Genomic DNA, 11,036 nt, shown 5'->3' on the forward strand with positions numbered 1-11,036 from the left:
TCTGCACATACCAAGACGTCCTTCCTTGCCATGAGGAAGTTCTGCCATAGTGAGGTTGAACTGGCCATCTTCCTTTCTTGCAAGGACGATGAGGCCAGGTGGATCATCATCAACGAAAACCTCCCGGTGGATGACTAGTACCCCTGCTTAATTGAAGTTCATGAAGTTAGTCTTAATGCTGGTAGCTTTTGTGCTATTTATTTAGTTTGGATTTGTTTGTTGAACCTTTAGCATCATCATCTTTGTGAACTAATTCCCCTCATGCGGCGTCAGTTTGGGGTTGACTTAGGATCTTTTGCAGGAAATTGTTATCTGAACCTTTTGCACTACCATCTATGTGATGACTTAGCTTATTGTTGAATTTCAATGTTCTGTTGCATGGCCATCGAGCTATGTGAATCTATTTGGGTGGATGGTTTGGGACATCATATCATTTGAGAAAGGGGGCTGACCTGATTATGTGATTTGACAGGGTAGTGAAGACCTTGAAGTGATTAGTGATGATGAACCAGAAGATGATGACCACATGAAGGGTCGAGATGGCGGACTAGAGGGGGGTGAATAGTCCTTTCTAAAACTTATCGCGCCGGCTAACCGAAACAAATGCGGAATTAAAACTATCGGTCTAGCCAAGACTACACCCCTCTATCTAAGTTCTCTAGCACCTTGAAAAGATCCTAAACAAGCAAGCAAGGTGCTACCTTAGCAAGAGCTCACCTAACCAATTCTAGGAGCAAGGTCACACAAACCTATGCAACTAGTACTTTGCAAACTGGGGGAGCTCCTATTCAAACTAGTGAGGCAAAGCGCACAAAGCCTAAGCTCACTAGCAAGCTCAATAACAAGGCAACTAATGCCAAATTAGAGAGCGCAAATTACTTAGCTACACAAACTAAGCAATGTGACTAACAAGGTTACACAAACCAAATTAGTCATGCAAGGGAACTACTTCTAGCTACACAAGCAAGAAGGTAACTAGCAAGCTACACAAGCTAACTAATTACAAGAGCAACTTCACAAGCACAAGTATATGAATGTAAAAACAAACTTGTGTTCGGGACTTGCAAACCAATGGGAAGACAAAGTTGACATGATGATTTTCTCCCGAGGTTCACTTGGTTGCCACCAAGCTACGTCCCCGTTGAGACAAGCTCCAAGGTTGCCGCCGGTCCTCTTGCTAGTGGTGACCCACAAGTCACACTCTCCCACATGGAGTGCTTACCACAAGCTCTAGCACTTGACCCGGCCGGACCACTTGTTGCTCTTCACGTCTTGCTCAACTAGAGTTGCTCTTCGCGATCCCCGCGGGGTGAGCACCGTACCCCTCACAATCTCTTCTCCTGAGCACCGCACAATCTCCTTGCGTGCTTCGACGGAGTCACAAGCCACCAAGCCGTCTAGGAGGTGGCAACCTCCAAGAGTAACAAGCACCACCGGCTTGCAACACGAACACCTAGTGCCACTCGATGCAATCTCTCAATGCAACGCACTAGAATCGCTCACTCACACAATCGGATGATCACTATCAAGCATATGTGAGTTAGAGGCTTCACTAGCACTCCCTAAGCATGGACACTAAGTCCCAAGGGTGCTCAGCACCGGCCAAGGCCGGCCACCACTTCTATTTATAGCCCCAAGGGCTAAACTAGCCGTTGCCCCTTCACTGGACGAAACACGTGGGCACCGGACGCTCACAGGGAGCCACCGGACGCTCAACACCCAGCGTCCGGTGCTCAGCTGACCGCCACGTGTCACTAGCTGTTTGAAGTCGACCGTTGCCGCCAACGGCTACTTCGCACGCGCGCCTGCACAGCACCACCGGACGATGGGCACCGGACGGTCCGGTGCTCACCGGACTCGTGCGCAGAGAGTTTGTCAAACTCGCGACCTCACCGGACGCTAGGCACCGGACGGTCCGGTGCTCACCTGACTCGTGCGCAGAGAGGGTCGCCAAACAGCCCGCACACCGGACGCTGAGCACCGGACTCACTCCGGTGCGTCCGGTGCACTCTGCTGCACCCGACAGCACACCGGACGCTAAAGGCCAGCGTCCGGTGCCTCCGCGCTGAGCGTCCGGTGAATGTTTGCAACTGAGAAACACTCCCGCGACTTCTCCAAATTTCCCACCGGCGCAATAGAAAATATACACTTATTTTTCTCAAAATGTGCCAACACCACCAAGTGTACACCACCATGTGCATGTGTGTTAGCATTTTCACAAACATTTTCCCAAAGGAGTTAGCCTCTCAAACTTGCCACGCCACTCGATCCTAACACGTATGCAAAGTTAGATCGCTCAAGTGGCACTAGATGACCGATATGCAAACAAGTTTGCCCCTCTTGATAGTACGGCCATCTATCCTAAATCCGGTCATAAACTTCTCTACACACCTATGACCGGTGAAATGGAAATGCCCTAGGTTATACCTTTGCCTTGCGCTTTCCATTCCATCTCCTCCAATGTTGATGCAACACATGCACCAACCAATCACCAAATGATATGATCCACTTCATATCATCACATGACCGTATTGGTTCATCGATCTTGACCTCACTTGCTCTTCATCGTTGCCTCGGTCCATCGGCGCCAAGTCTTGCTCAAGCTTCACCGTCACCCGCGGTCCCTCGCTTCAAAGCCTCCGACTTGCCCTTCACTCTTGCAACCGGTCCATCAAGCCAAGCCTCATCTTGATCTTCTCCACCTTGGTCACATGACTCCATGTCATGTCTCATATGCAATGAGCTCCTCCATCATCACATAATCACCTGTGGACTAATCTCCTGTGTATCTCACATAAACACTATTAGTCCACCTAAGTTGTCACTCAATTACCAAAACCAAACAAGGACCTTTCACCACAGTTCGGATCTAAGCGATGAATTCGACGAGGCCATTGAAAACATGATACTGATTGAGCTCATGTCAAGTCATGCAGTTCAAAGCAGTGGTATGTTAGAACAAGCCCTTCATATTGATAAATACTTGAATAGACGCCCTTATAGGATCCCTAAGTTGCCTGGAATAGAGTGGGTCATGGATAATCTCCATGACCCTGAGAGGTGCTACACCATGTTTAGAATGAACCCTGAAATGTCTCACAAACTGCATGAAGTCCTGACACAAACCTATGGCCTCAAAACCAGTAAGAAATCAACCTCTTTAGAAGCTCTAGGAATCTTCTTATGGATGCTGGGTGACTGTCAAAGTGTTAGGCAAGCTAAAGAAAGATTTGAGAGGTCTATGGGTACTATCTCTAGGCTATTCAACAAAGTGTTGGTATGTATGGATAGGTTGGCTGCTGACATCCTAAAACCTGTTGACCCTACATTCAGTACTATGCATGAGAGACTTAGGAGCCCTAGGTTCTATCCACACTTCAAAGACTGCATAGGGGCAATAGATGGAACCCACATACCAATGACTGTGCCTAGTAATATGTTTATCCAGTACTTGAACCGCAAGGGTAGAACAACTCAGAATGTCTTGGCTGTGTGTGACTTTGACATGAGGTTCAGTTTTGTCCTTGCTGGATGGCCTGGGTCTGCTCATGATATGAGGGTATTCAATGATGCAACATCAACATTCTCTGATCAATTCCCTCATCCACCTCCAGGTACATTCTTGTTAGGTCGCATGTTGATCCATGTTATCTCATTAGGCATGATTGTGATCATAGATATGATAATTTACGTACAGGCAAATACTACCTTGTTGATTCCGGATACCCAAACCGTGTTGGTTATCTAGCCCCATACAAGGGCACTAAGTACCATATGCAAGAGTATAGAACCGTCGGCCCTCAAGGTAAAGAAGAAATCTTCAACTTTACGCATTCATCTCTTAGGAATGTCGTTGAGAGGGCATTTGGCGTAATGAAAATGAAGTGGCGTATGTTGCGTGACATTCCCCCATACTCAACAGTAAAGCAAAGTATGATTATAGTCTCTTGTATGGCTCTACACAATTTCATGAGGACTAGTGGAGTCCATGACAGACACTTTGAGCAGCTTAATAGGGATGCAAACTATGTGCCACCAGAGGCATTCGAATTTCAGCCAGATCCTGAGGTTGTGGAGGAGGAGATGGATCAGATGAATCAGTTTCGTGATTCAATCGCTACTGCTTTGCTTTGTGCACTTCTGATTGAATGGTTTTTTCCGCATGAACAGTTTTGATCGAACTTTGCTCATTATGTTCGTCCTGGTTTGAGGACCGAGTGTGGATGTGTGAATAACAGTTGTAATCGGCATAAAATAGTGACAGGGATAGTGGTGAATAATAGGGCTGAGTGATTGTGATTAAATACAATTGATGGATGTTTATATATATGCATGTGTGTTATTTGCTGTTAAGTGAAGAATGGATATACACGTAAACAGTGCAGCCATGCAGCATGCAAAGCAACGTTTGCATGTGCATGCTTCTGCAAACTGATCATTTAATGCCCTTCCAACTGTGCATGCAGTCCAGAATGTGTCAGAAAAAAATTTAACCAACTAAACACCTAAATTTTTGTGTGTGTGTGAGATTTCTGAGCTCAAAGTCTGACAACAAAAATTTTTGCCACTTTGAGCAAAAAAATTCGAATCTAAACAGGGCCTTACACAAAGATTATAAAATAATATTCTTAGCACAATTAGGGTAATCTAAACCATTAAGTACTTAGTGTCAACAGCCCCCTTAACGTCATGATGGACTCTGCCTTCGGGGACCACTTCCTGTTACTCATCGAGGGTGCATGTCTTCGCTCGACGCTCCGAAGTGGTGAAGGTGCTAGCACAGATGCTTCGGCGTCCTGCCCCTACTGGCTATACTAAATCTCTCGAGGTAACCTTTAAATGGGTGACTTAAAGGGAGCTAAGAAGACTTGTATAGAACACCACCGGCCATGGAGCATAGATCCGGTTGACCTCGCCGAGGTGGAGGCAATGACAGGTGACGCCAACAAGGTGGGCGAAATGATGCGGGTGTCTTGTTACCCCACCCTTCGCTTGAGAGGTCTTTGTGGCGGAGGTTTGTGGCTTTGTGTATTTTGAGAGGGTACTGCTATGGCCGAAGGAAAGTTTGGGGGTCGCCGCTAGGGCATTCCCCAATAGTATGTGAAGGGTTTATGCAATAAATATGTCGTTGTTACTTCTAGGAAGAGCTTGAGCTCATCAATAAGATCCAAGAAATTTTTGTTGGAATTTTTTTGACATGTTTGGGCATGTGTTTTTTAATAGGAGCATGGAAGCATATAATGGGTTAGAGAACTCGATATGTACTCGTTACTTCTAGGATGAGCTCAGGCCCACAAAAAAGATGGAGGAAATGGCCATTTTGAATGTTTAGCAACAAAATTAGAGTTAAAATTGGTACAACCAAAGTTCTAGGCCATCAACGTGCAAACCATGTTAGACCCAGTTTAGCACGGCTCCACTTTAATAGTGAAACTATTTTGTTGTCTTCCGCTCCATGAACAACTCCATCAATAGAGTTGGAGCCGTCTTGGTAAACTATTTGGCAAAATGACTCCACATGTATGACTCCTTAACATGCTCTTACACAACACCATGTCTAGTTCATCACGTCGAGGTGAAGCCACTATTTCTAGCTTCTTACCTCCTCAAATCTTTGTGAGAGCATGATTTAAGGTGCTTCCTTGGTGAAGCTATTTTGATTTACTCCATTTGGCACAAAACGACTCTAAGTGGCTCTTGAAGTCGATGGAAAAGCTGTACCAATGGGATTTAGTTGGTTTCCGTTTTTACATGCTTCATTCATTGAAATGAGACATGAGCATTTTTGCTGGTCGAGTGAGAAAAAACCAACTATTTCAGGCCAAAAAGGTCTCACCTATAACCGTCTCAATAGACAAGTCAGGACTACTCTTTTGGCCCGGGTTCAGGCTGGTCCTAGGCTTGGGAAGGCTATCCATATATTTTGCGGTGTAAAATAGCTAAACTCAGAAATTTAGGCTAGGCTGAAGCGGGAAAAGAATTTTTTCTCGACAGCAGATTTTGTGTCCAAGCCTTGTCCACTCTGGCTCGTGGACAAATCAAAACCCATAATGCTCCAGCGCCGGGGCTCAGTTTCCTTCATGTGTAATTGAGAAAAACGGTTTGTGTCACACGTTCTTGGAGTAACAATAATAAGCAACTCAAAATTAAGAAAATGACTACTTCGTCGATGTCAATTGTTTACCGATCCCAAAGAAGATCTCGGGGCGTGGGTCCCGCGTGATCCCCACGCAACCCCGCAAGTGTGGCGTTGTACGGTACGACCAGTTCCATACGGCACCGGAGCTCCCCCTGCTCCCGGCGCCGCTCGGCTACGCGTACACGACGAGTACTAGGCGGGGACGACTGGGGAGAGTAGGCAGAGAGCAGCAGCAGCAGCGAGTGGCGTAGGCTGGTCCATCCCCATCACACAGACACAGCGGGCGCCATCTGCCATCAATGCGGCCCTCCACGGCCTACCCCGTTCGCATTCATTGCACATCTTGTCCTCATGCCTCGCCTTTCCAGCACCTTAATTAATGCCGCGCCCATACGTGCCTGATGCCTCCAAACACCCCCCCCCCCCCCCCCCACCCCTTTTTATCACTCGCTCATTCCCCCCTCCTCGTCTCCTGTTCTGCCTCTGCTCGCCGGCCGGCCACCCCCCGCCCACACCCTCCTCCTCCTCCTCCTCCTGCGCGAGCGCTAGCAGTAGCAGCAAGTGCGTCGTCCTCCTTCCCCTGGTCTCTGCCTGCCTTCAGTCCTTCACGCGCTTGAGCTTGAGCTGGGCTGCCTCAGCGGTGTTCGTTCGTGGACAGCTGCTCTGCTACCGGCAAGGCGCAACCCCGGCCGTACGTCGCTGCATGCCGCGGTAGAAAACCGAAGAGAGATGGCGGCAGAGGCGCTGGGGTTCATGGCGCGGGGAGCCAACGGCGGGAGGGCGGCGGAGCTCGTCACCAGGGACTTCCTCGGCGGGTGCGCCGGTTCCGACGACGCCAGGGACGCCGCGTCCGCCAGGAATGACGCCGTGGTGAGCTCCTCCCTCGGCCCCGTGCTGTCCGCGCTTGAATTTTGAAAGCCCCCCTCTCTCTCTCTCTCTCTCTCTCTCTCTCTCTCTCTCTCTCTCTCTCTCTCTCTCTTCCTCTGCTTCCGCCTCTGTTCTCTTCTTCCCCGTCTCCGGCTTCGGATCAGCCCTGCTTACGCGGTTGATTTGCCAAATTAGTAGCAACGGATGTTTGACTGAATTGAAAGACCGCTCCTTGACCTTGATGTTCTTAAGTTTTTTCGGGTGGAAGAAAAAAAAAATCATCCCTTTCCCCAACGTGGAGATTGGAGAAGTCGAGGCCTCCAAGAGACAGTCCCAAGTGTTTTGCTAGTATTATGATTTTATTAAAGTCTTTTGTTCTTCAAGTCCAAATTCCATTCTCTTGTGATTAGAATTCGAGCCTTTCTGCAACTCTGAATTTTATATTGAAACAGTTGCTCTACCAGAATCATGAACATTCCCTAGAGTTCCACGATTTATTATTTTGTTAGAAAAAAAATCTGTACTTGCACACGCTGTCCTATTTGGTTTTGTTTATTAGTAGACTTGTTTAGAGGAATTACCAGCATCAGTAGCTGCATTAGCTTATGCTTCACTTCACTTGTACTTGCTTGCTGAGAAATGAAGCTAATGTTTTGTGTGGCCACGTGCAGCCCGGGTGGGTGTCCCAACAGAAGCACGCGTGCCCGGCGACGCCGAGGGACCTCAACCTGTTCCCGGTCGCCGCCGCCGCCGCGTCCACGAAGCCCTGCGCCGTGACGACGGCCCCGGCTCCGGCGCCCGCGCCGAGCGCTGCGGCCTCCGCCTCCGCGGGCGGCGCCACAACGACGTACCACAGCGTGTGCACGATCGAGAAGGTGAAGACGGCGCTGGAGCGGTTCGAGCGCGGCAAGCAGCAGCAGTCCCCCCATCCGCACCAGCAGCAGCACAGCGGCGCGGGCGCGTCGCCGTCGTCGTCGTCCGTGACCACGTCCTCCGTGAAGCGCCGCGGCGGCGGCGGCGACAGCAGCGGCGGCGGGGTGGAGCAGGGCGACGGGTGCGACTCGCCCTCCGGCGGCGCGGGCGGCGGAGGGATGGTGGCCGCGGCGTGCCCCAGGTGCTTCCTGTACGTGCTCATCTCCCGGAGCGACCCGCGGTGCCCGCGCTGCGAGTCCCACGTCCCGGCCCCGCCGGCGCCGGCGCCGGCCGTCAGCAAGAAGCCGCGGATCGACCTCAACGTCGGCTACCTCGGCACCTAGCTCGTTGTTAGGTGTTAGCCATGGCGTAGCCTAGATGGATCGACCGGCTGCCGTCTCCTACCGTACTTACGTCGTAAATTAGGGTCGTGTAATGTGGTGATCCACGGACCGAGTTGGGTATAGGGTACATAGGGGAGGCGCCATTTTTGGGTCCGGATCCCGTTTTAACTGATGAAACAGAGAAATGCATGCCCTCACCCCTCGGTTCTGTCAGGAAATTTATGGCCGATCAGACACCCCCCATAAGAACATGAATGATGATGATACTTGCTTCTGTTCCTGCTCCTGTAGAACCAATCAATCCTACTATCACAATTGATGATCAAAGCTAGTGCAACCTCTGGATCTTGCATGTTCTAGTTTCGAGCTCGATCGAGCCCGTTGGTGGTGACTGGTGACGTTTGCAAGTTTGGATGTGCCATCGCCGGGGCGCCGTCCATGGTCGCCTGCGGCATTGATTGCACGCGCATCGCGTAGTCGCCGTCGTCGGTCGCAGCAGCGAGTCCTGATGTGGGCGGGGGTGGGCGGGGCAAGTGCTTGGCATTCCGCGTTCGCGTCTCCTGCTGCGGCCGGCCGGCCAGCCGTTTTAATGCCAGGGCAGGGCAGGGAGTTGACGTCGCGGGCGCAGCTGCAGCCCGCCTTGATGAGCCCCGCCCCTGCGGCACGTCGTAGGCGTTAATGGCGCGATGGCGATGGGTGTCCGTGGTCGCGGAAAGAGAGGTGCAGCGGGCAGCGGGGGGGGGCGTTATTGTGCGCAGCAGCAATAACGCGCAGCAGCCGCTCGTGAATTGGAGGTCCGGCAGGCAGGCATTACCGTTTGTTCACGTCGTAGTACGAGCATGCCTGCAGATACTACGATCCGAGCGGGACCGTACCCCCCGTGCTCGCCATCAATGTGTTTTACGTGATGCGTCTGCGCTGCGGCCTTGATTGCGCAAAATCGTTCGTGCTGTTCGTGTGCCGGCTCAGCGCAGCGGGCGTTAAACACGCCGCAGCATGGGCGTACGCACGTACGGAGTACTCCTTGTAGCAGTGCAGTATTCCTGGCGAACTGGCCCTGGCCGGCCACGGGCGTTTTTGAGCGACAGGGCAGGCCCCAGCTTGTTCGCTGGGCGGCGAATTGCTGGTCGACGATATGGGGGCCCATGAGGAAGAAACGCTTGCCCATACAGTAGCCCAGGTTGGTCGGGCATCCCCCTTTGGCGGGCTGCGGAGCCTAGCAAAAGGCCGGACGGCCCGCGTATATGAGGCACGAGGTGGAGTCCCGTCTCCGTCTCCAACTCGGCCCAGCGTGTCGGTTACAAAGTGGCCCGCGTTGGCATACCCGGGAAGTTTGGCATAGCCCAGAACCCATCCAAGTTTTTTTACAACGTTTTCGTACAAATCTGAATCTAATCCAGCTCTGCTCCAAAAACAAATAAATAATAATTATCCAGCGCTCCGTACTCTTATCACTCTTTTTTTATGAACCCGTACAGTAACACCTGCTCTCTACTTCCATAGTAGTATGGCGCGTGGGCGCTTGGAGTGATTTGGTCGTACGTGTTCGCTTGAGTTTATTTGTTAAATATGTTGGTCATTTAGTGATATTTTTTTTTCTCTTATAATAATTAATAAACATCACTTTTAATCATAACGTGTGAATATTAATTTTAGTTATGATTTTTTAAACAAGCGAACACATTCTTGATCGATCGATTCTAGCCTTCTAGTAGGGTCGTCATAGGCGATGACGCTGGGTGGTGTTCGACCGAACACACATGGCAAGAGGGATCAATTGATGAAGTGACCCGATTGAAGCTGCAAGACAAACGGCTTCAATTTGCAAAGCCAATGCATGGTTGCAGGCATCTGCAAGGCCTATTACAAGAATACAAAAAAGGGCACTTACAGCCGATGAACAAGAATTTCTTCTTACTCGTCTGAGCTGCACGCGCGTACGCCATTTGTACATGACAAATTTTAGAACTACTACCGCACCCCCCCTGTAGGCTACCCCCGTCTACTAGCTACCTGGCCATGCACGCCAGACCCATGAGCTGCTCGAAGCGCCGGGCGTCGCAGGGGATCCGCAGCACGCCGGGCTGGCCGTACCCGTACTGCCGCTCCGCCATCTCCAGCAGCTCCACCATGCGCGGCTCCTTGAGCAGCGCCACCGGCACCAGAACAGTCTCATCATGCTCCTCGTCCTCGCCGCCGTCGCCAACGAGCCGCATGGGCACGTACCCTCTCGGCATCGCTGCCCCGTCGCCGGCGCCGGCGCGGGCGCGGACCGGCGACGACGCTGTCGAGCCCTGCTGCTTGCTCGTCGTTGCCGCCGCCTGCTGCTTTCGTTTACACAGCATCTTCGCCATATATATCTATGCTGCGTGCGCGCGCGCGTCTTGTGATAGAACGCAACGCAACGCACCGTGCAATTATAGCTCGTCGTCGTAGCAGCAGCGATATGGCAGTGGCACCGGCCGTGTAGCTGGGTGATGGGCACGGCACAGCGTTTATATAGAGAAGGAAGAAGGTGACGGCGGCATGACGGGATTTGTCAAGGCTTTGTAGATGCTGCTGGTGTCTGCGCAAAGAAAAGTTGCATTGCAGGGATTGGAGAGCAGGTCTTTGTCAAGTCGTGCAAAAGCTTTGCACGCATGCACGACTGGTCCTAGCTATTACTGTCAGCGCAGCTGTTCGTCCGTGGACCGTGTGGATGGAATGGAACAAGCTAACAAAAAGCAAGAAACTTGTAAAGATGCACCGTTACGTTAGTAGCGCTCGGCTCAGAT

At 51.1% G+C, this 11,036-nt stretch overlaps 2 protein-coding genes across 2 annotated transcripts; one reads left to right on the forward strand and one right to left on the reverse strand.

Annotated features, from left to right (window-relative positions):
• On the forward strand, window positions 6,577-8,589 carry LOC8056759 (protein VASP homolog). The gene is made up of 2 exons (XM_002464078.2): window positions 6,577-7,009; window positions 7,678-8,589. Exons 1-2 carry the CDS (start codon window positions 6,869-6,871, stop codon window positions 8,260-8,262), a joined length of 726 nt encoding a protein of 241 aa, XP_002464123.1. The 5' UTR covers window positions 6,577-6,868; the 3' UTR covers window positions 8,263-8,589.
• LOC8056760 (auxin-responsive protein SAUR40) lies at window positions 10,040-10,742 on the reverse strand. The gene has a single exon (XM_021451538.1). The coding sequence runs from the start codon at window positions 10,614-10,616 to the stop codon at window positions 10,272-10,274; it is 345 nt and encodes a 114-aa protein (XP_021307213.1). The 5' UTR covers window positions 10,617-10,742; the 3' UTR covers window positions 10,040-10,271.

The sequence above is a fragment of the Sorghum bicolor genome, chromosome 1, assembly GCF_000003195.3.
Source record: "Sorghum bicolor cultivar BTx623 chromosome 1, Sorghum_bicolor_NCBIv3, whole genome shotgun sequence".
In the NCBI taxonomy this organism is placed as follows: Eukaryota; Viridiplantae; Streptophyta; class Magnoliopsida; order Poales; family Poaceae; genus Sorghum; species Sorghum bicolor.